Source organism: Pseudorca crassidens, chromosome 4 (assembly GCF_039906515.1).
Source record: "Pseudorca crassidens isolate mPseCra1 chromosome 4, mPseCra1.hap1, whole genome shotgun sequence".
Taxonomy (NCBI): Eukaryota; Metazoa; Chordata; class Mammalia; order Artiodactyla; family Delphinidae; genus Pseudorca; species Pseudorca crassidens.
This window is the reverse complement of record NC_090299.1, coordinates 73,501,164-73,525,500: the sequence shown is the minus strand read 5'-3', so window position 1 is coordinate 73,525,500 and position 24,337 is coordinate 73,501,164. Positions and strand designations below refer to the sequence as shown.

Genomic DNA, 24,337 nt, shown 5'->3' with positions numbered 1-24,337 from the left:
TGACATGTGACATCTACAGTCCCTGCTTCTCCCCTAAAAGGGCTGCTTTTCCCTCCACGACCTGGGGGAAAAGTGCCAGGCTCTCCTCGGGAGACTCTCAGTCACACATCCACTGAGCTGGCATTATCTTTATACGGCCCTTACATACCTTGAGTTAAGAGTTCAAAAGTATAGCTCTTCACATCGTCTTCATTTTGAACTACAATAGTATAATGGCCGCTGTCTTCTTCCTTAGCTCGGATCAACTTTAATTTGCTTCGATACCTTAAAAGTAAAGGACTTTGTTTCAGCAAGTTGTAGCCAAATAAATTCTAACCATTAAGTAATAACCATATTCAATTCGAATTTTGTTTTTTGTAAAAAAGTAAAAACATCTTTTTTTCTTGTCCATATCATCGCTTTTCTGGGATTTTTGATACACTTTCTACGCACTGAAGGTCTGAGTCATAGACACTTAATTCTTAAACATAAGACGGGACAACCTGAGATGAGCAATGGCTTATGTGGCTACAAGAGCAGTCAGCTCTGCTAAGGCCAGACTTCTAAATAGGAATAAACCCACCAACTTTCCTTTTTTTTTTTAACCCTTGATTTTTACCTTCTAAAAAAATACTTGCTTCCCCTAAATATTCATCATTTGAGTGATTAGCCAAACAATGGAACATCCTTGGAAGAAAGAACGAGGACACTGTCTCTGTATCGATACGAAGAGGTCACTAGGGTATAAAATTCCTGCTTGCTTGTATCTGCTTTAAGAAACTCTGGAAGGTTTCATAAGAACCTAACAAAACTAACAAAAGTATTCCCCTGGGGGTGGAGAGGAGGGGGTACGGAGGAACACGAGGACAGGAGTGGAATAAGGTTTCTTACAATGCACTGTCTTTAGGCTTGAATGATTTTAAAGCACAGGATTCATCTTAAAAAATATATAAATTAGAGAAACATAGTCCTTCATACTTCACTAATGGGAAGTTTCTCCAAAAGGTTTCTTACACGTACAATAAATGACATTTGGCCATGAGCGTGTGTGTGCGTGCACGTGTGTGTACGTGCATCTATAAAGTAATGGCCCATTTGGCTGTCATTAACAAAACAGCACAGTGTGATAGGCTTCCCTGGTGGCGCAATGGTTAAGAACCTGCCTGCCAAGGCAGGGGACATGGGTTCGAGCCCTGGTCTGGGAAGATCCCACGTGCCACAGAGCAACTAAGCCTGTGCGCCACAACTACTGAGCCTGCGCTCTAGAGCCCATGAGCCACAACTGCTGAGCCCTCGTGCCCAGAGCCTGTGCTCCACAACGAAGAGCAGCCCCCGCTCGCCGCAACTAGAGAAAGCCCATGCACAGCAACAAAGACCCAACACAGCCAAAAATAAAAATAAATAAACAAATTTATAATTAAAAAATACAGTACAGTGTGGAACTGTGAGTGAAAGGAAGGTGGAGTGAGGGGAAGAGCACTGGTCATGAAGGGAGGAGATCTGGGGCATGACTGAACTTCTCCATGCCTCAGGTTCCTTATGTGCAGCATTGGAAAGCTGTATGCAAGTATCATTTTGAGAATTAATTACATGAAATAATCTAAAGCATTTCACAGGCTCCAAAATACCCTGCTAATGTAGAGTCTTCTAGCCCAAGACGCCAGGTGCTGGGACCTGTGAAGGGAGCATGCTGGGCTGGCTTTCCCTCTGCCACACCACACTGGACACACTCTGGAATGGACTTCCTTAGAGTCCCCTTAGCGACCCTGGCTGCCAATGACCAGACAGTCTTTTGTTGTTCATTTTCTGCACTCGTTCGGCCAAGGAAGCTGGTGGATCCACTAGTTTGTTTGGGTTTTTTTTTGGTTTTATTTATTTATTTATTTTTGGCTCTGTTGGGTCTCCGTCGCTATGCGTGGGCTTCCTCTAGTTGCGGCGGGCGGGGGCTACTCTTCATTGCGGTGCGCAGGCTTCTCATTGTGGTGGCTTCTCTTGTTGCAGAGCACAGGCTCTAGGCGCGCGGGCTTCAGTAGTTGTGGCTTGCAGGTTCTAGAGCACAGGCTCAGTAGTTGTGGCGCACAGGCTTAGTTGCTCCGCAGCATGTGGGATCTTCCCGGACCAGGGCTTGAACTCGTATCCCTGCATTGGCAGGCGGATTCTTAACCACTGTGCCACCAGGGAAGCCCGGATTCACTAGTTTTAAGTAAGCCAGACACCCCTCCATCATATGCATCCTATGTTCCCTTGCCCTTCATGGGGATCAGATGTGCTGGAGGAACTCTCGAAGCACCTGAACAGGCCGCTCTCCTGGACCACTCAGCTGACGACCGCTACCTGGCCGTCGCTATTGACTGTAGCTCGCAGAGAGCACTCAGACGGGTGTCTCAAGTGTTGGCTGTGCCAGGATCACCCTATTCCTCTCTGGCCTCACAGCCTAGTGGAAAGTTGGGCACTGCGCACCTCTTTGTGCACCTCCATTTCGTGTCATCAGAAAGCCTTCCAGATTCAGTATCCCACTTCTTTTTCCATCACTGTTCCACAGAGGTTTCCACGTCCATTTTCCCAGATGTCGCTTCTCAATTACACATGGAATTTAGTTCAGAAAGAAGAAAGCAAATCCTGAGGTTAAGCGAACTGATGAGAGAGGGGTTCTGTCTTCTCTTCTTCCCTGAAGGCTTGAAATAGAGGACTGTGTCTCCCTGGGATGGTTTCTGACAAAGGTGCAGGGCTGGATTAGCTGAGCCCTTCAAGAGGTACCTTCTACTCCTAAATTCTAATCAGAGCTTAGAACTGCAAGAGACCTCAAAATATCATCTGGTCCAGTTCCTTGCCTTGAAGGACACAAGGTATTATTAACCCTACATTATAGATGGGAAAACTGAGGCTGAGGGGTGACTTACCCAAAACTCCATCACTGGTTAAGAGATGACAGCAGTCTCCCGACTCCTCAGAGGGCAGGGATCTAAACTATTCACTGTATGTCTTCTCCTAACCACAGTTAACCAGACACTACTCTTATTTCCCATGGAGGCCTCACTGGGGCAAATGCGTTTCAAATGAAGCCAGCAACGTTTTGTTTCATGTAGGTTTATGTGCTAATTGCCCTGGAACTGTAATCACCATACAAGTGGGTCCAATTTTACTTTCTTTCCTCCATCCCTTGCTGAATCCAGGAACGTATCTTTCATCGGGAGCAGAGATTTTCAGTTCTTCTTTCTCTCGTTTGATCATAAACTTACCAACATACTATTATTGCATTGCAATGTTATCGGAAGAGGTACTCGATTTCCACTATCTCCTATTTCTGACTGCTAAATTTTCTATATGGACTCTTGGTTTGGGTTGTAAGACAAGCGCAAGCGTCAGTCTATCTAGGAATACACACACAATAAAAAGAAAAGGCATACTCAGGAAGGCTGTTTCTTTACCTGATTTCCTGAATCTTTTCTATGTCAGTGGTGATCTCCGTGAGATTCTCAATCAGAGTCAGGTTGTCCTTGAGCCAGGCTATCCTGGGAGGGGGGTAGGCCTGCACGTCCACCACAAAATGTTTGACTTCATGCAGGTTGACGGCTTCCAACGGGCTGAAGTTGGGTCTGATTTCAATAAACCCTTTCTCTGTACAGGGAAAAGTTTCCGTTAAACAACGCTTACTGCATAGTGGATCCCCGAGCAGCACAGTCAGTGGACATTTTGGAAAGCAGAATGTACCGTGCACAGAGATGGTGACTTTCTTCATTTCTTTGACCTCCTTGGTGGCCTGGCGGGCAGCACATTCGTAATCTCCACTATCTTTCACCGTGGCCTCAGGGACCATCAGAGTGTACACCAACTTGATGGACGGGACCTTGGTCTCCTCCAGCATTGTGAGGCCTTTGCCTTTCTACAGAAAAAGGGGAGGAGAACCGACTTTAACAAGCTAGCTCCTAAGAGCGAAGCCTCACGTAGGCTACGGAACCTGGGAGATAATGACGCACCGGTATGGGTTCGCGGACTGTAACAAGGGTACCACCCTTGTGGGGATGTCATGCGGGAGGCCGCTCTCGTGTGAGCCCAGGAGCTATGCGAGAAATCTCGGTACTTTCCCCTCAATTCTGCTGTGAACTTAAAACTGCCCTAAAAAATAAAGTCTAATTGAAAAAAAGGGTTTTTTCAAGCTCACTCCTTTGAAAATCCTGTGTTAAAAAGATATTTAATGACATAGGAAGGTGTCTGTGCTCTACTGCCGCAGGAAAAATACATAACAAAGTACTATTTAAAGTATAGTAGCTATTAATTATTACATTTATAAAGTATTTAAAGGATTTTATCTCCCTAAAATTATAATGGAGGTGTTCTGGGAAGTGACTTTTCCTCTGTTTCTCTAAATTTTATGAAGTTACAACAATAAGCCTACGTTATTTTTAATATCAAACAAAAATATGATTCATAACCAATACTTTGATCATATATTTGGGGCCAAACAGTACATAGTTTGGTTTCGAGGGGAAAAATATTTTATCTCCAATAAATGAAAAGTTTCTGTTTTAAGGATTAAAGGCAATCAGGTATGAACAGAAAAATCAGACAGCTTTACATTTCAGCAAAGATATATATAGGTCTATGAATGTCTCTTCAAAACATGAGGTTTATAAGGCAATATGTGAAAATGCACAACTTCCAATCAGACGCCCTGGAGAGAAAGGAAAGGGGCAGCAAAAGCATGGGGGAGAAAAATGGATAAAAGAAGAGACACTATAAAATGCCAAAAAAAAGAGCAAGGAGCCGAAATTTGCAAACTAGGAGTGAAGGGGACAAAAAAGCATATATATACATATATGTTTTTTGTTCTCCATGAGGCCCCTGCATTCAATACTGTTCATTGTTTCTGCGTGGGACCATCATAGCCTTTCACAATGGTTCACATACACTTACCACAATGCATTAGAATGAATGAGACCCGGGATTAACATATACGCACCGCTATATATAAAACAGGAAAACAACAAGGACCTACTGTATAGCACAGGGAACTATACTCAATATCTTATAATAACCTAGAATGGAAAAGAATCTGAAAAAGAATATATGTATGTATAACTGAATCCGTTTACTGTACACGAAACTAACACCACATTGTAAATTAACTATACTTCAATCAAAAAAAAAAAAACCAGAATGAATGAGACCCTATGTGTAAGTCCCCAGGGATCAGAGATGGCACGGTGGCTCCCCTTCCCCGCTTCCATCTCCATTCCTCCCTCCTTCTCCCTCTTTCTGTACATGGGCCAGCTTTTAACAGAGTGCTTGGGATTTGGCAAACATCATTAAATCTTTGTTGAATGACTCGAGTTATGCCTGTTCACTGAAGAAAACCAGGCAAAGAAAGACCAGGCATGCAGGAGGCAGAAGTGTCGTGGGTGTCCACAAAGCAGAAATATAAGGGGGCAGACAACCAACATTATCAAATGCCTCAAAACCCAAAGGTATGAGAGCCAAGAAAAGGAGAATTCATGACTCTGTCAGCAATCAGCAAATTTTAAAATCCATTCTCTTTTTAATTTTTTTGGTTGTTATCTTGTAGCCATAGAACCTTCCGGTTTCTTTCATACTTATGAGAAAAAGGGCTCAGTGTGAAGTATCTATGCATTCTGTCCAGTTGTCATCATCTCAGACTCTCCCATTGCTCCAAGAGCCATGAAGCCATCTGGTCAGTGAGCAGCTTAGAGATGGGAAGCTGGGGTCTACAGGAGGTCAATGTCGTGCCCCATCAGTGATGGGTCTTTGGACCCCTCCTGTACTCCATTCCATGCCACCAGGGGCCATGAGGGTACCTACCACTTGTCCAGGGTAAGTCCACTGAAGGTCCACAACCTCATTGTTAAAGACGGCGCAGGTGACCACAATCGATTCCCCTGCCTTATAGACAGTTTTAAGAGCTTCCATTTCCAGATCAAGTTCTGATGTTGCTATTTAAAAAAACAACAAACACAAGGACCTAAATATCCACAGTATAGTTAGGATCTTATAAGGTTTGGGCTTTTTTAAGATGACCCTGAACAATAATTTGCAAACCACCTTGATCAAGACAAAATATTGAAAATCTCAGAAACCTTGATTTGCGTTGACATACATAATTTGGCACAAAATAAGACACACACACACACACACACACACACACACGCAGAACAATAACAATAGTAAAAATAAACTCCAGTTAAACAGAACCACATTTGAATCTGCAAGCATTTGGGTTCATTTGGGTTAATTACGACTGCAGCCGCCTTTACTGATGGATCTACTCAGCCTTTGCTGACCTGCGCTCCCCTATAGGCACTAGTTCCCACCCCATCACTCATTCTCCTCTCCCACTCCGCTCCCCAGGTATTCTCAGCACTTCGAGAACCTAGCACAGAGCTGGGCATAAAAGAAGCCCTTCACAGAAGTTCAATGGCACACTCTTGCTAACGCCACGCCTACACGTAAGCGTTCGATAGATCTGTTGCCCCCCAAGCATGGTTTATCCTTTCCCGTTTGCATTAACCACTCGCATCAAAGGGATGAAGTCGACAACCACCAGCTTTTCTCAAAATCAAAATCACTTTTCTTAAGTTACTAAAATTAACCTAGGGGTCCAACCCTCACAGGTGTGTGTTTGTTGTTAGGGCCTTTGTAGTCAGGAATGTGACTAAACAGTAAGAGGCTTATGCAAGAAAAGAATTCCTTAGAGTATTTTGAAGTCAACTGATGAAACACAAAATCTTCCAGGGGTAGGAAAGCTTTTGCCTTTGGTATTGCTAAGCTTCGTACTGTTACAGCCACAGAAGTCAGCTTAACATTGTACGGTAAAGGTGGGATCCTAAGTTCCCATATCAGAATTTGGGGTCTCCCATCACCAGGGACTAAGATCAAGGGAAAAAAAAGCTACATGCATCTGACTGTTTTGCCCGTAACTCTTATTTTAAGAAGGAGGGGGCTTCCCTGGTGGCGCAGTGGTTGAGAGTCCGCCTGCCGATGCAGGGGACACGGGTTCGTGCCCCGGTCCGGGAAGATCCCACATGCTGGCGGAGCGGCTGGGCCCGTGAGCCATGGCCGCTGAGCCTGCGCGTCCGGAGCCTGTGCTCCGCAACAGGAGAGGCCACAGCAGTGAGAGGCCCGCGTACCGCAAAAAAAAAAAAGGGGGGGGGGGGCGGAGAGGGCACAAGTACCTTTTAAAGCATAAACATTGAATGGGATGGTCTGGAACTTCTTCCCCCTGACGGTGGCCTCGCAGATATAGGGTCCGACAGTGAAGGTTCCATTAAAGCCTTGTCTGCTGTCATAGGAGGCGTGCACCACCCCGTCACTGCTGAGTAAAATCACTGGCGTCTCAGGATCAGTCGTTCGACAAGGGATGATGGCAGAATCATCGTCCTCCACGATGACCAAGTAATCTGTCATTCCTAGAGGTACGAAGGCTACATCTGGGTCTGAGGTTTGAAAAAGAAAGAAAAACATGTTAGGGATTAATTTCATCTTTACACATATATGCAGAAAAATTATTCCTTTACCATTAATCAAATTCAAAGGTATGAATTTTACCTTCACACATATATATATAGAAGTGTCACCCCACTGACATTAATCATCATAAAAGCTAGAAGGTTCATACTTCTTAAAGTATGAACAATACCAAATTGCCTATACCCTCATAAAAAATACTGATGCTAGGGCTTCCCTGGTGGCGCAGTGGTTGGGAGTCCGCCTACCGATGCAGGGGACGCGGGTTCGTGCCCTGGTCTGGGAAGATCCCACATGCCGCGGAGCGGCTGGTTCCGTGAGCCATGGCCGCTCGGCCTGCACGTCCGGAGCCTGTGCTCCGCAACAGGAGAGGCCACAACAGGAGAGGCCACAAAAGTGAGAGGCCCGCGTACCGCAAAAAAAAAAAAAAAAAAAAAAATACTGATGATAAATATAAATATTAGTCAGGAATTGAGGTAAAAATTTAAACAACTACTAAAAACAACAAAAAATGGACAACAAAATAATCAGGTCTGTTCAAAACATGAGAAAATACTTATAATTTTAAAATTATGCAATGCTTTTGACAATGCTTATGGCCTATAGTCAGTATTATTGAAAAGTAGTACAGAAACCTACCTATCAAAAAAAATGACTCTCAAATAATAAATAAAATGTATAATCCCATAGCTTGAGAATTTCCTTTCCAAAGAAAACCAGCTACTTAAGCTACTATAGTAAGAAGTACTGAGAGTCTCAAGCATCAGTTTCGCAAAGGATGTGCAACTCTTCATAATAGCAAACAAGATCTCTGACAATGCAGGGCCTACCCAGATGATGTTTGTGCTAGGGCAAGGGAGGAACAAGAAGAACCTTTGGACTGGGAGTTCCCTGGTGGTCCAGTGGTTAGAACTCCGCACTCTCACTGCCAAGGGCCCGGGGTTCGATCCCTGGTCGGGGAACTAAAATCCCGGAAGCTGCACAGTGCAGCCAGAAAAAAAAAAAAAGAAGAAGAATCTTTGGGCAATCTTAGGCAGATCAAAACTCCAAGACCCAGGGACCTTTAACATACCTACCTTCCTACCATTGCCTTCACAACGGGAGAAGGAGGGGGGGGTGGTATTTATGGTGGCAATGACAGGTGACATTCTAAATACCTACTCTTTTTGAAACAATTTTTTTTGATTGGTAGGAAGGGAGGCTGATACAGATAAGAGTGTCAGAACAGAAGTGAAGAGGGTCTAGATCCATGGAGCACCCACAGTTAACAGAAGGCAGGAAAAGGAGCCAATTTTAAAAACTTGAAAAGACAGAAAGGTATGAAGATACACTTCTGAAACCCCCTTACTCTACCTCTGCTAAAATGACACGGATGGCAAGAGCTGTAAGTGGTTTATATGTTTATTTGAAACTGACTACTCTGGCTGTATTCCTCTTTAATTCACCCATCTATATATTACAACTGCCGTGACTTGAATTTGTGTTTAGAGTTCCAAATTCTTGAACTCTGTTAGCAAAGACTCCAGCAAAGTTAATTAAGCTGCAAGTTAATTTCAGGTTAAAATATACAGTTTGATATCCATTACACATCAGCCAGAGATTCCTTTAAAATGCAAGTCTCCCCTACCATCATGCGTTACCTATGCAATGTTTAAATAACATGGTGGTCCTTCTTTTAACAACTGTCCTTGGAAGAAGCCAATATATACAGATACAGATATAGATACAGGTACAGATACAGATATAGGTACAGATACAGACATAGATCATTACAAAGGAGTACCCAGGCAATGCTAGGAGGGTGGCAGACCAAATGCATCTCAAGCTCATGGCTAAGGCTAGTTAATTAGGGTGGCTGCTGTGGGAAAGCACCACACCTTCCTCCAGCAACAGGGCCTGGCTCTGAAATCCATCACAACCCGAGGCCATGCCCTCCAGAGATGCTTCCAGACAATGACTGTGTGGAACAGGGGTTCCTTAGGCTGGAGGACTCCCCAGCTTTCTTTGCCCAGAGGTCTAGGACTCATCTACCCCACCTTCCTACCCACGGTCCTTCATTCAGGGTCACCCTTACAATGCAGGCAGACAGCTCTCCCAGCCTCTGCTGGATCCCTCCCCATTTTCTCTCATAAGCCTCTCTCCTAGTAAAACCCTTACATACTTAATCCCACCTTACTCCTATCCTGGCACGTGTGTCTTGGAGGACAAGAGACAACATCAACCTGAATTTTTATTAAAAAGAAAAAAAAATATTCTAACTCATCAAGAGTAAATACAGGCACACCTCGGTGTACTGCGCTTCGCAGATCCTGAATTTGTTACAAATCGGAGGTTTGTGGCAACGCTGCATCAAGAAAATCTATCAGGGGCTTCCCTGGTGGCGCAGTGGTTGGGAGTCCGCCTACCGATGCAGGGGACGCGGGTTCATGCCCCGGTCCGGGAAGATCCCACATGCCGCGGAGCGGCTGGGCCCGTGAGCCATGGCCGCTGAGCCTGCGCGTCCGGAGCCTGTGCTCCGCAACGGGAGAGGCCACAACAGTGAGAGGCCCGCGTACCGCAAAAAAAAAAAAAAAAAAAAAAGAAAATCTATCAGTGCCATTTTTTCCAACAGCATTCCCTCAGTCCGTGTCTCTGTGTCACATATTAGTAATTCTTGTTAATATTTCAAACTTTTTCATTGTTATTATCTTTGTTACAGTGATCTGTGATCAGTGATATTTGATGTTACTATTGCAAAAAGATTACAACTCACTGAAGGCTGAGACAATGGTGTTTCTAGCAATAAAATATTTTAAACTTACAGTACGTACGTTGTTTTTTTTAAGACATAATGCTATTGCACACCTAATAGGCTGCAGTATAATTCAAACATAACTTTTATATCCACTGGAAAACCAAAAAAAAATTTGTGTGACTCGCTTTATTGTGATATTGGCTTTAATGAGGGGGCCAGGAGCTAAACCTGTAACATCTCCAAGGTACGCCTGTATATGTTTTATTGAATTTAAGAAATAGCATGGTTATTTGGAAACTATTCTAATGACTATGGGCAAGTCCATGATAAGGCCTACCTAATTATTTTGTGGCCCCAGCACTTAGCAGTGCCTGTCACACAAAGCATACACAGTAAATATTTGTTGAACTCGATCAAACTGAATAGAAATGAGTACATTTCAGACATTCTGCACAATGCCAATAAAAGATGCCACAATGACAATGATTTTCAAAACTTAATACAGTTCCAAAATATTAAGTGAATATTTCTAGATGCCGGCATGACAAATGATCTTGATTTAAGTTTGTGTGTTCGCCTATAGTTTTCAAATTTTCTCCGATGAAAATTTATGATTTTTATACTTATAAAAAACTCTCATACAATCAACAGGAGAGACGGGACGACGATAAGCTTGGTCCAGGGGACCCAGGCAACTCACCTGGCACATAGATGTAAATGCGTCTGCCCTCGATCTCGCTTTCTTCCAACTGCGTGTGGTTGTAATAGCAAGTGTACAGCCCCGTGTGGGCCGCCGAGGCACTGACCACTTCCAGCACTGTCACAAAAAGGCCACTGTTGTTCTCCTCGTCCCTGATTTCCACATTGGGGTTCTCTTCTTCAGACATGGGGTACTGCCAGCTCACTTCACTCTCCCCAAAGCATCTCAGAGAAAAGGACGAATTCAGCTGCACAATCCTCTCGTTTTCATTGGGCAGGATGGAGGGTAATGAAAGCTGGCAGAGGATGAGGCTTGGCCCTGTAAAAGGAAACATGCTCTGAATAGGATGCAGGCCAAAAGGACGGTCTCACCCAGAGCAGCTTCCATGAACAATGACCATTTCTACGCAAAAATCCGCTAGCCTGGGTGCCCTTGAAAGGCCCCCCATTATAACGGCACCGCATCTGCTGAGAGCAGCAAATGCTCCTAAGGCCTCAATAGTCCCGCTAAGCGCCCCTGGATTCACCCCTCCAAACACTCCAATGGATAGAGGACGTCTGACTCCAACTCCATATTTTAGACTCTCATGTGTGACCATGAAATATCCCAAGATAGTATAAGCTCAAGCACACGTGCATTCTTTACTGTGGACAGGGAACGCAGACAGTAAAGACACAAGGCAGATTCGTGCTCAAGAAGTACGCGTCTTCCGTTCCTCTCTACCCTCTGGCGTGCCTCCTCTCTAATGACTTCCAGAAACCAAAGCAGGAGGATGTGGATTTCAATTCAAAAAGAAGAGTCAAGCCCAAGAGCAAAAACGCCTAAGTTCATCTTAGAACCTAAAATGTCAGTCTAGCTGCTTCCTCTGTCTATAAAACTGGTAGAAGAGATGTTATGACTTAATTCATTATTCATTAATGTTCTCTAACCTCCCTCTGAGCCTGGTGTGGGAATCCCACCCGACTTCAGTTATGTGTCCACTATGATTGAACAGCTTTTGTTAACGGGAAGTGGTAAGTACACCTGGGTCACTATCCCGCAGGTGGGGAATACTGAGTGGACTTCAGAACTCTTAAATCACTGACAGTGCTTAGTTCTACCATATCCATCTAGATACGACCTAAAGAGACTAATAGACTTAAGTTAACTCCTCAGATTAGAAAAACACTGGTGTCATGGTGAACATCTGCAATTTATAAATATCTGGATGAAAACTAAGAAAGTCCAATAAATATTTCAACAAATGGCCCCAGTGGCATCCCTCCCGTTGGAAGAGAGTTACTAAGCTTCCCCAAAAGTCAGTCTGTTAATTCAATTTCAAGGCCAATGGTGATTCTAAGATTTTGTAGCAATGAAAGCATCTTCCACCTAAGACAGGTATAACTTTAGACAGGTATGATTTTCTAGATGAGATTTTTCCATTATGTGTTCCCTTTGAGCATTCTTGAATTCCCCTGATCCACCTCTACTGGAAACCCATGTCCCACGAGATGGAGGAGGGCGGTGGGCAAATTTAGACTATTATTCCTAACAATATTTCAACGCCATGATGACACACAGAAAGAACATTCTTTTTTGAACTGGAATTAGTGCAATACAGCAGAGAGAACTGAAGGTTTGTGGTCATTCTAGATAATGTCCCATAGGTTTCTACTTCTCTTTACTCTTTTGGACTGTTTGCAGTATGCGCAGTATAGGTCATATACCCGCAGAGCACAGAACTTAGGGGAAGAAAAGATTTCCCCTAGGACAATGAACTCAGATAGGCCTGTGATCCATACCTGTGACGAGACAGCCTAAGACCAGGAGTGCCCAATGGGAAGTCCCCATAGTTCTGGAAAACTGAAAAAGTCAAACAGAAACAATGTTAGTCAATAAAACAACCCATGAGCCTAGTTCTCTTTGCGCTTTGCACTATGGAAAATGTTTTTTTTTCTTTTTTTAGTTATTAAATTGCCTTTTTATTTAAATTTAATTTTATTATTTTTTTTATACAGCAGGTTCTTATTAGTCATCAATCTTATGTTAACAGCATCCTTTTAGTCAACAACATCCTGGGTTTTAAGATTCACAGTTAAAACAGGAAGATGCCTAAGAAGCAGAAATCAGATGGCCTTGTGCGGCCCCGAGATCATGACAGGAACCATCTGAAGCCCAAACCCTTTTTGATTGTCTGCAGCTTTCAAATTCCAAAAAGTCTGACTTTATTGTCTTGGAATATGTCCAAAAGTACAGAAGAACGGTTCCTCTTAAACCATATAAATTAAGATTGCGAAAAACAAATAAACATGTATTTACTCAACTGCTAAACTTGAGCTGTTTTCACTCAAAATGCGTTGATTGGCTTCGTGTTTCGCTAACAGAAAATACTTGGTCACATCCTCGGCAACTTTTGGGAAAAGATGCTTAGGCTGCCAACAAATACCTTAATACTTGAGAGCCATCCTGGTATAGACGTTTTTACAAGTTGCACTAACCCAGTGTCACTCAGAGGATGTCACAGGCAGGCCTGTACCAGGCTAAGGCCTGGGCCCCCAGCCCAAGTTCTCCCAGGACCTGCTACATTCACAGTCAAGCTGAACAAGGCACAGAAAAGCCGAGGGCACAGGCATGGAAAGAGGATCCGTAAAGGAAGTGAAAAAGGGAGAGGAAGTGCGAGAGAAAAGTGTGGCTAAATTCTTGTGTTTCAGGGATGCAGTAAACCACGGGATAAAATTCAATGGATGATTCGTTCTCACACAGGTACCTGTACCTGCAAAAGCCAAGTTCTCCACCCTGATTTCCTGCAACAAATTCTAGGGAACGGAAGAGAAGTAGAGAGAGAGAGAGAGACTGAAACTGAATGTCCCTAAGACAAAACAGGGAAAAGCAGTGGGCAAGAAAGGGGGGGATAAGGAAAATTAACGGAGGGAAAAATGAAAAGCAGGACCCATACTGCCCTGCAGTAAAACCACTGAAAAATCCGTTCTGGTCCACCCTCTGAAAAGGCCCCTCTCCTTTATCCTTTTCTTTCCATGCACACCCCACAAATGTTATTATCTCCCGCTTCACTTCCCACATGAAGTCACTGAGAAAGTGATCTTCCTGAAGTCGACCACGATGAGCTTCCAGGTATTGGGTCTGCTGAGCATCCAAGTTTCAATTAAAGAGGCTCCGCGGAGGGGCCTGGGCAGGGGCGCAAGCTTTAAGATGACCCATAAAAATCACCTAAGCCTTGGCCTGGGAGGTACTGGGTCTCTGAGTTGCTCAAAACCCCAACTCATGCAACGGAAATGATTTCATGGGACTTGACTTGTTCCATCACTGACTTTGATGTGTGCACAGGATTCCTGAGTAAGCTGTCTAAAAAACGAAACCAAAGAAGAAATTCACGTATGCCTGTGTTTAGTCCTTGTTTTCTTCTTTTTTTTTTCGTTGCAGAGGATCCAGTTGATAATAGCCTAGTCGTTTTTGGTGGAGCATGAGAGCTTCGTCATGTATTCTTGCTTGGAAGTGGCAACTGGTCTACCTGCAGACATCACATTTCTGCCCTATTCAATTCTACCAGTTAAATGGAAGAGGAAGAAAGACAGATGAAACATGGAATGCTGGTAGCAGTGAGCGGGCTAGACAGGAATAAAATGATAATTCTGTTTTCTCCAAAGCAGGAACGAGAAACCAATATGTATGAAGCCAAAGTTGTCATGTGTATGCCGTGTTTGTTGATAATAACCCTGTGAAATATCTGATTTTAAAAAGTGCCGCTGGTGGCTCAGATAGGTTTAGCAAATGACCCAAAATCACACTGTTGGTGGTAAAGCCAGGATTGTAACACCGCGTCTGTGTAATGCAAACACCACGCTCTCTGCAATCCACCATATGTTCTCTCTCAAGGGAAGGTCAGTGTTTCAACCTTCTGTGCTCCCTCCACCCCCAACTATTTCCTAATGCAAACTGGGGCCCTGCTTTCCTCCTCTGCTCTCTGCCACAGTGAGAGCAGCACAATGTGCCGTGAACCCAAATGCAATTTGCACAATGCTAGCTGGCTGATGGCTTCCAAGGATCCTGGCGTGTGCCCAGGGATGCAGGGTCTCCTCACTGCTGTGGTGACGGGCACAGCGGGCCCCAGAGCCGGGCTGGAAAGACTGACTTACCACAATTAGCAGTAACGGGCCTGTGTGTTTGTACATATAAATATCAACCTCCCACTGATAATCCACTTAGCAAACTTCAAAGGAGCCCTCCAGAGCCAGCTTGATGTCTTGGGTTTTATCACATTTATATCCTGCATTCCTTCAGCGGGGCTTGCCAATGATGCATCTTTAAAGCATTCCCAAGCTTAAGAGAGGGGCTCACTGCTTTTACAGCGCAGGCTCTGACGAGCGTTTTGCCCCGGCCAGGCCCCACCATGTTTCCTTCTGTGCATCCAGATATGGGGGACCCGATGCCAGGGGAGGATTACTTACTGACATACAAAGGGGGCAATGAAAACAGGGCCTCGGAGCAAGCGATAATGATACAAATACTGAAAATCAACATGTGTTTGCTTATGATTTCGACCTCCCTTCTCTGATAAGAGTGGTTCCCTAGCTAGAAATCTAGGCATATTGGTGAAGTTTCGTGTCATTACTCGTCTGTAACTCAGACAATTTACTCGTGAATAATTGCAGACTGTTAGCCCTACAGGGAGGTAATAGAAAACAACTGGAAAGAACGGAGGCTTCCCTTCCTATTGGCCCTGGAGTGAGACTCTCTAGGAGTCATGTTGCTATTTCCAGTTCTTTTCTACTCTGGGAGTAACTGCTCATCCTTAATCGGTAACCCCTATCCTAGAGCTCCTCCAAAAGTCGGACATGCAAATATCAGGAACTGAGGTTACAGATTCAGGGAAACACAGCGTGTTATGAGTCAGCAAGAATAAACCACTTTGCAAGGACGAACAGTGGATTTCATCCAAAAAACATCTTTTTTAATCATAATCATTTCTCTCATGCCAGCCGTGCGCTGAGACTTCAGTCTCAATCCTCTATACTCACAGCTCGTTGCCACGGGTTAGAGAAACGACTGGAGAAAAGAGATCTCTTCCGTGTTCACTCTCAGACAAATGAGTGTGGTCTCTCCTCCCACCCCCCATTCTCTGGTCCTTCATTCCTTCTCTCAGAAGATATGATAGAAATGGCATTAGAGCAGGCCTTGATCCCACATCTGACACCTAGGCCACCTCTCTGAACCTCAGTCTCTTCCGTAAACCAAGACTAACACCTGACTCGCTGGCTTGCCTTACTGCATTATTATAAAGACTAAATTCTATAGTGTAATTGAAAGGGCTTCAGAAACTGCAGCTGTTAGGCTTCATACTGCCTCTTTTTCTGCAGGCTCCAAAAATGTTTTAGATGAGAGGGACATCAGAGGGGCTACTGCAGCTTCTACTTACTGAGACCAGTCAGGCCCCAGAGGCTTGACTGGCCCTGTACCGCCTGCGTAGTGGAGAACTGAATCTGAACTCGCATGTGGTGAAGCCTGGTGTAGTTATCAACACTGTTTCAAGTTGAACCAATATATACAGTCATGTAAACAGAGAAACAAATCTGTTTGCAGCCACTATTCTTTCTCTTTAACAGGTTGCCATCTCTGTCCCTGCAAACAGAAGCAAAGAGCCATTAACTATGACTCTACAGTCAAAAACAACATGCTAAGCTAGAGAGTAAACACAGGACAAGCAATGCAAGGGCACTATTTCCAGAAGAGAGAGCATGGCATTCTTCTCACAAAGCCAGAGAGCTGGCTTCCGGATCACCAGCTGCACAATGCATCCCGCTGCAGAGCCGCTGAATACTGAATTTCACCCCACCCTGGCATGACTAGAGGCCACAGAAGACTCTCTCACAGTCCCAAAAGTCACTGACGACCTCAAGATTCAGATTTCCGAGGTTCAGTTAATTTCAGCTCTCTTCAGTTAATTCTAACTGTGAAAATTACATGGGCTGCTTTTCCCCTGCGACAAATGTTCTTGCAACTTCAGCCCAGGCAATCCAAATGCTGGTCTACCCTGGTGGCAACTTCAGCGAGGGTGTGTTTACTGGGATCTGCACCTCACCAGAGCCTGTTTTACTGTTTTTATCTCCTTGAGTTCCATTAGACATTCCAGTGAGGGGCGGGGGCTGGAGCATTTTTACATGGGAACATTTTATGGGACCGTCTGAGCTCATAAACCTTTCTGCTCTCCTGCACCAGATACTTGACCACAGGAGACTACAATGTCAACTTCCTTTTGATTGTCACCAAACTGGTGTGACACCTAATGGGACAACCTTAGGCGTAGCAGCTTGTAGTATACTTGATCTCACCAAGTCCCCAACACTAGGGCTTCACTGTAAAAGGAAATGCAAATAACCCACCTATCTTCTTCACAGGTCTGTTCTGATAATCAGATGTGGTAGGTCAGCACTTTGCTCATTAGGTAAATACAAAGGATTAACAACTAAGGCGAAAGACTACCCAGAAGTCCATAAAATAAATGTTGTCAGCCCAATGACTCTTGCAACTTCACAGAAGAAGAAAACTTGGTCCTACCGGGTGGAAAATGCATCTTCCTGGTGCCACGACTCGCTTAGAATATCCGCGAAGCCCATTCTCTCACAGGGTCGTTGCAGTTCTCAAGTAAAACCAGCAGGTGGCAGTATTGGTCCAAGGGACAGGCAGTCCGGCTTAGATGCTGCTACAAGTTCTGTGCCAAAACGTCCCAAATCTTAACTTCCAATCTCTTATTTTATTGGGTTGTACATTTAGGTTTCGTGGTGACCTCAGCTCAAAGCCCGCAGAATAGAAACAGGAATAGGGTAACTGCCTGCGAAATGGCTTAAAGTTCCGCGGGGCCCCAAGAGAATTCGCTGAAGGCCATACATCACCACCACCACCATCACCATCACCATCACCCCTGCCAGAGGGTCGGCCGGGGAGACTGAGCTTCGGGAGCCAGGAAAATGGCGCTGCCATCCCAGGTCGCAAAGGTTTAGAAAGTTCAGCAGGAAAAGCCACTCGGGAGGAGGTCGGGCGGTTCAGGGTTTTGTTTCACCAACGCTCTCCCCACCTTGCAGTTTCCGCCCGCTCAGGGGAGGGAGACCACCTGGGCAGCGCTAGGTGGGGGTCCCGACGCCGTGGCCGGGCCCGCGCTGCCCAATCTGTTCGCATACCATTGTCACCCCTCGTAAAGCCCCCGGCGGGGGCCGCGACGGCCGCGCAGCCCGGGAACTACGGGCTGATTGGAAACGACTGCTCCCATTGCATAATAACGCAGGGTCGTAAAACAAACAGCAAGAGGCCGCCTGCGCGGCAGGAGAACTTTCGAGGGGCTTGACACCGACCCCCACCCAAGAGCGCCCAGGATTTTACATCCTCCGCTTCTCCCACATGTAATTACTATGACGCCCCTACCCTTATCCCCAAACCCGGAGACCTCCGCCCCTCTCGTCCACCCAGCGCCATCCGGGCACACAAAGTGCCCGCGAGGCGTCAATCTGAGGCCTCCAGGAGGGGGTAAGGTGACCGAGGTTAGTCTTCCCCTGGGTCTCAGCGCTGCGCTCCGACCCGGCGGCTGCGGGGACCGCCGGAGGCTGGCGGAGAGCCGGATTGCGAGCCGGACGCCCGCTAGAGGGCGCGGTAGCCCCGAGAATCTTACCCGGCTAGCTCCTCGCTCCGGCCGGCCGCTCTGGCTCCGGGTCCCCGACAGCGCAGCGGAGACCGCTGCTCGCCCACCTTCGCCGGGGTGGTTCCGCGCTGGCACAGTCCGGCCTCCGGCCCCGCCACGCCCACACGAACACCGAGCGGGCCGCTCCCCCTCCCGCTGGTCCACGTTCTCGTCAGCTCAGTCACCCCGGCGCTTGGGGCAACGACCGCTCGCTCCCAGGTTTAGCGCCCGCGTCCGCCGCTGCGCCCCAGGCACGACGCTAGGCGTTTGCATTGTTTTCGGCTGAGACCTGAGAGGGGGCCGGACGGGGTGGAGGGAGAAGGACCGGGTGGGTTTAGGGTTACAGTCGCACGCTAGCGCCTCCTATGGGTCGGAAAGCGCCACGGCCGCGGACAGCTGCTCGCAGAGAAGGCCGCCGTGACTGCGCCTCCTGCGCTTTTAAGAACCCAGCCTTTCCCCAGTGTCCCCCTTGCCCGACGCTCGCTCAGCCGCGGCTGCCCTAAGCACACAAGCGTCGCCTGCGCCTCTCGCTCCCCTTTCGCGGGAAAGGGGAAGACTGCTATAGGCGGGGAAGGAAGCACCCTGATTCCGAGGTCGTCCATCCCCTACAATCTACTTTTCCAACGGATCCCTGGCTCACTGTTCAGTTTAAAACAAAAGGAAATGCCACCAAGCCACTACAGCACAAGACAAGCACCGGCAGAGCCCGGACTAGAGTGTTGTGGGGAAAAGCAATTTGCCCCGACTCTGCCTCCCGCGCTCGAGGCAAGACCACAAACCTTACCCCCCGCCTCGCGTACCCCGCTGGCTGATGCTGCGCGCGGACCCCGTAAGACCAGACGCAAGGGAGGCTGAGAGCCGTACCTTTCGCCGACCGAGCAAGCTTTTAGCTTTCCCCCATGAATTGCCACTTTTCCATCAACAACATGTAACCCTATCGCAGCTCCCCGGAGGCCAGAGGGAGTCCCACCCACCGGGGTCTGCAGGAAGGCGCCGGTCACCACGTCCCCAGGATGCGTCCCGGCACTGCGCGCCGCCCACGGCCGGTCCCCAGGAGGCACAAAACGGGCCCGCCTCGGCGCCAGACGCGTTTGCAGCTGGGAAGCCCGGCCCGATGCCCCTCCCCCTACACCCCTCCCCAGTCCGTGCCCCCGGAGGAAAGCGGACCTGGGGCCGGGAGCCAAGGCTCCGTTTCGAGTCCCTCTCGGTCTAAAGGCTGGTGCAAGGGCCGAGGGGCAGCTGAGGGCTCCTTCCTGGTGCCTTCTCCCTCCTCGTCTATCTCCCACTCGCCACCACCCCTCGCTCTTGGGACTCCAATCCTGGACCAGCTACACTTGGGTCAAACCAAAAGCAAGACTGTCCAAGAGCCCGAAGCAGGGACTCACTAGGGTGTCAGTGAGGCTGGTCGGGCCGTCGCCTGTCGGGGAGTGGAGGAAGGGCCCCCTTTACCGTAAGGACTGTGAAGAGGAGAAAGGCAAGAGAGAAAGAAAAGACGGAAGGGGAGCAAAGCAGCAGTACCAGAGCCTGGGTCGGTCAGATGGAGGTGGAGATTGGGGATGGGAGGGAATGTTAAAACCAGAGCCAGAGCGGAAACAAATGAGGTGCTCACGTCCCGGGGGCCCCTTCCTCCCCTCCAGCGGCCCCCGGGCTCGCCGGTCTCTGGGGTGTTAGTCCCGTGAGCTGTGCGGCTGGTTGTCGTGCCCCGTTTGCCCCGGATGTCTCTCCCTGCTCTAAAAACCTGCCTAGTTCTGTTCGAAGGCGACCGCGGCGAGGCGAGGCGGTCCAAAACGTTGAGCAATTCGGTTGCGGAGCCAAAAAGCCATTTCCCACACAGCGAAGCCAGGGGCTTTTCCAGGCGGCCGGGCCGGGCGCGGGGCAGTCCGGACCTGATAAGTGTCATTCACGCTCCCTCTCCAGCCCCAATCTGCCTCTCACCCTTGGAGATGGGCTGGGGGAGCAAAGGGCGGGGGTGGGGGGGCCGCTCTGGCGGCGGGAGAGACAGCGAACCGACAGCCCCTCGCTTCCTCCACGGCTGAGACGCTTGCCCAGGCTACTGGCAGCTCCTTCACACCTGGCCAGGCGGCCGGGGTTCCTGGCCCCCTCAGACAGCGGTGCTCGGATCAAGCCACACTCCCTCTCACTCTCAGCTGGCCGAGACCCTTTCCGACCTGAACCGCTGATCCCAGTTGTTTCCGAGCCAAGTGGACGCCGCCCGCTCCCCTGGCGCTGCCTGGAGAAGTTAATCTCACGTATAAAAGCCGATTTCCATGGGGATAGACGGTGGAAGAAGGAGGGGCGCGAGGAGAGAGCTCCGAGGCGGGCAGAGACTCTGGCCGGCGCAGGGAGTGGAATAGAAACAGGGACACTGGAGAGGGTGAAGCACGGGCGGCGAGTGCCACGCATCCCCGCGCGGAAAGGGGCATGCGAGGGGGGTGCAGGGTCCGGGTGCCCCGAGGGAGGTATTTCGCCTCCCATCTTCCTGTCTTACCTGGGAACCAAGTTTCTCCGTTACGAGTTGTCCCTAACTTCCCCCACAAGAAGTTCTCCACTTTTTTGGCGACCTTCCTTCTTTCCTTCCTGCGGCCGGGACTGGGCAGGAGCAGAGCCCCGGGCTTTGCATAAACGGTTCGACCGAGGAAGGGGGTGCGCAGAGATTGGTGGGGGTGGGGACCACCGCGCACAATGAGGGCCCCTTGGAGCGCAGTTCGAAATTCCTCAAATCTCAGTTGCTGGAATGCGAGGCGACGATGACTTCTTCACTCGGGGCCAAATGTGTTTGTCATTACTCCAGACCGCCTGCCTGCCTGCCCTGGCCGCCGTCGCCCCCGCGCTAGAGCGCGCAACCAGAGCGCACTGCGGCGCTGGCGCCCGCTCTCCCTTGCACTTCACTGATCCCACAAACCGCCGAGGAGCTCCCCAAACCTCGCCCAAATCCGCGCCCCCTCTGCTTGTCTCGAAGCCGCCAAGGCTGTGGTGAGTCTGGCCCCGGCTCGCACCGGGCGCAGCGTCGTCCAGTAATTACGCGCCCTGGGTCGGCGCCATGTGCACCCGGCGGGCACCCAAGGTCCGGCCCTCTCCAGCCGAGCCTTTCACGCCTCCCCTCCCTTCAACCCCTTCCGCGCCCCGCTCCGCGCTCTTCTCTCCCCACCTCCCTCGGTCCACCGGCCGCGCTCCACACCACCCGCTACAGCGCTGTCGCGCCAAACTGCGGGCGAGGAATGAAAATACTCGTTAAAAACCTGTCGCCTTCCAGGACCCAATGCCAGGAAGAGGGCAAACACCTCTGCCCCAACTCCCAGCAGTACTAGGTGCTAGTCCCAGTATACAGGAATACCACCCCCAATCCCAAAAGAAACCTCAAAAATGTAACCTTAAACAATTTCTTTGGGAGGCCATAGAGTTGTTAGAAAAACACTGCTTTTAAAAATAGGTCTGGAAAATGTGGGTTTTTTTAAAATGCCTAGACTTTCTAACTCTATAGTTATCTTTCCTCCAAGTGAAGTTTATTCAAAATAAATTACTCTCTGGACACACAACTAGAATTCAACTCCAATTTTTTTTTTTTCTGATCGCCCAAACTTTAAGTGAAGTTACTTCACTTCTTGTAGCCCAAAGGGCCTGATTAGGGACTTCTCTTAGAAACAAAAATCCTTTTTCTCCTCCCTTACCTTCTCCTCCTATGTCAATTCGCAATGAAAATCCTACATATGGAGCAAAAAATGTGTCCACGGCCTTCAGTCCTCTCCTGTAGTCCCCTCCTCTGTTTCTCTCACTCTAGCTCCAACCGTAATGGGCTCAAAAACCGCGTTTTGTAATTGATTCAATGTTATAGTCCATCCTTCTAAAACTAATCATTTGCTCTAAGTAAATAGCTGTCAGGAAATGAAGGCCCCCCCTCCCCTCGGCCTCTTCAAAATAAGAGTTTCCCTCGAACTCCGTGCGCTCTGAATCTTCCAGCCCCCAGATTGCGCCTTCACTTTTCGCTCTTATGCAATCAGGGGGTCCAGCCCCAACCTCCAGACTTCGACAACAACTGGGGGGCGGGGAGAAGCAGACCAGATGGGGTGGGTGGGATGGAAGAGGGAGGTGTGGATGTTCTGCCGGGGAAGGGGTTCGCGAAGATACAAACTGCCCATCATTTCCAGAATGAGTTTGCCTCCTGATCTGGGGGACATTTTCCTACGCAGCTAAGTTGCTTTGTATTTTCTTTGAAAGGAAGAAAAAGAACACGTTAAATTGTAGTTAATGCCCAGAGAGAATATAAATCTGGAATCGAGAAGTGGCCCTTCTGTAGGAATTCCTAGCCCGACTATAACTGGGGCCGTCAGGAGAGATCTCCGAGCGCTCGCGTCGTTTTGAACCTGGGGTCTTTTAGGGAAAGTTCCGTGCAGTTGCTAATCCTTTAATGGGATTAGGCAAACTGTTGAGTCTAATAAGAAGATGATGGGTGTTTTTTGGTTTGCTTTGGTTTTGTTTGGTTTTGTTTGAAAACGGGTTTGAAGGAGGGTACAAAGAGTCGAGGGTCTGCATAGGTTTGGAACGTTCTCTGACAGAACGACCTTTACTCCCTTGGAGCACTTATCTTGTCATGTCTTTGTTTTCATGGTTATCTGGGCGAGGTTGTCCTGGCTTCTATCACGCACACAAAAAGGCTCAGGCTTGAGCGTCTGGGGAATCCTCTACAAACAGCCTGTCACCTCCGCGCTCGGGGTGGGGGGGAGGTGTGTGGGGGGTGTTGGGGGGTGCAATTTGACTCTCCCTGCGCTCCCTCCCGCCGCCTAGGTCGGACCTTACCTGTGCCCTGGGGGTTGAGAACGGAGCCCCAAACCCTTTGCCGGGGGCGCGAGGCAAGAGACAACGCCGGGAGAAAGCGATCCTGCTCGCGAAGGAAAGGGGGCGCTGACGCTCCAGGAACCAGACCTGGGCGGAGTGGGACTGCCGAGCGAGGGCGGGGGAAGGGAGCGAGTTCACCTTCCCCGCCTTCCCTAATTTTGAATTCTCTTGCTGGGTGGAGGGGCTCATCCCTCCCCCACCCTCACTCCCCACACACAACACACACACTCCTGAGAACGGCCAGCGCGGCCTGGTTTAGGCTGGAACGTGAGACAGCCATCACCTTTACCTCATCCAGAGGATGGACGCGGGACAGCCTGCAGGGGATGGTCCCAGAGAAGTACTCCAAGGGGTGCTGTATTGAACTGGGACCGGTTCCTGGGATGTCAGGCAGGGGAAGACGCCTGAGGCTGGGCTAGGGGCCCTATACCCACAGCCCTTCTGCGCAACCGCCTCTCCTGCATCTTCGGTTCGGGTGACTGCCCTGCTCACTATTACTTCCACATGTTCTTTCAGGAAATCATTGAAGGCGAATATATGAACAGCCCCTTGTTCGGAATGCTAACAGGATACCGTAATGTTTGTAGATAACGAACGGGAACTAAAGACACCACCCCCCAAAAAAATTGGAGTGCGGAATAATAGGGGGAACGCGGGTGCTGGCTTTCATGCAATTAAAAAAGTCAAGCTGAGATCTAAGTTTTTATACCAAGTACCCAAGAGGGTAGGAAGCGAGGCAGGGAGCAGGGCCTACCCAGGAAGGCCTGCTTTGCTGCTAAGAGATTGCCAGACCGGTCACGCCGGGATCTCCCGAACGCAGGGCCCCAGCACTCCCCGCCCACAAATGGTAACTTCACAGTTCATTTCAGAGAAGCTTAAAGGGGCCCGAAAAACGGACTGGGCGGAGGGTGTCTTCGGACCATAATTCCTCGCCAGTTTAAAGCAG

At 48.4% G+C, this 24,337-nt stretch overlaps 1 protein-coding gene across 14 annotated transcripts in view; it reads right to left on the bottom strand.

The window, feature by feature from the left end:
* PDGFRA (platelet derived growth factor receptor alpha) overlaps positions 1–23,440 on the bottom strand; it is a 47,176-nt gene extending 23,736 nt beyond the window's left edge. Inside the window, exons 1-10 of one of the 14 annotated variants that reach the window (XM_067736016.1) lie at positions 19,423–19,555; positions 18,550–18,847; positions 14,265–14,400; positions 12,674–12,734; positions 10,893–11,210; positions 7,167–7,427; positions 5,797–5,927; positions 3,691–3,862; positions 3,408–3,597; positions 149–264 (exon numbers count right to left, since the gene is read on the bottom strand). In XM_067736016.1, the coding sequence (XP_067592117.1) occupies positions 149–264; positions 3,408–3,597; positions 3,691–3,862; positions 5,797–5,927; positions 7,167–7,427; positions 10,893–11,210; positions 12,674–12,722 (1,237 nt within the window). In that variant the 5' untranslated portion in view covers positions 12,723–12,734; positions 14,265–14,400; positions 18,550–18,847; positions 19,423–19,555. Of the gene's footprint in view, positions 1–148; positions 265–3,407; positions 3,598–3,690; positions 3,863–5,796; positions 5,928–7,166; positions 7,428–10,892; positions 11,211–12,673; positions 12,735–13,195; positions 14,140–14,264; positions 14,401–17,444; positions 17,599–18,549; positions 18,848–19,422; positions 19,630–19,725; positions 20,257–21,046; positions 21,604–22,226; positions 22,438–23,352 lie in introns of those variants that run through there. The other 13 variants (XM_067736018.1, XM_067736020.1, XM_067736017.1 and 10 more) reach the window with 13 other exon arrangements.
* Between the last annotated feature and the right edge of the window lie 897 nt (positions 23,441–24,337).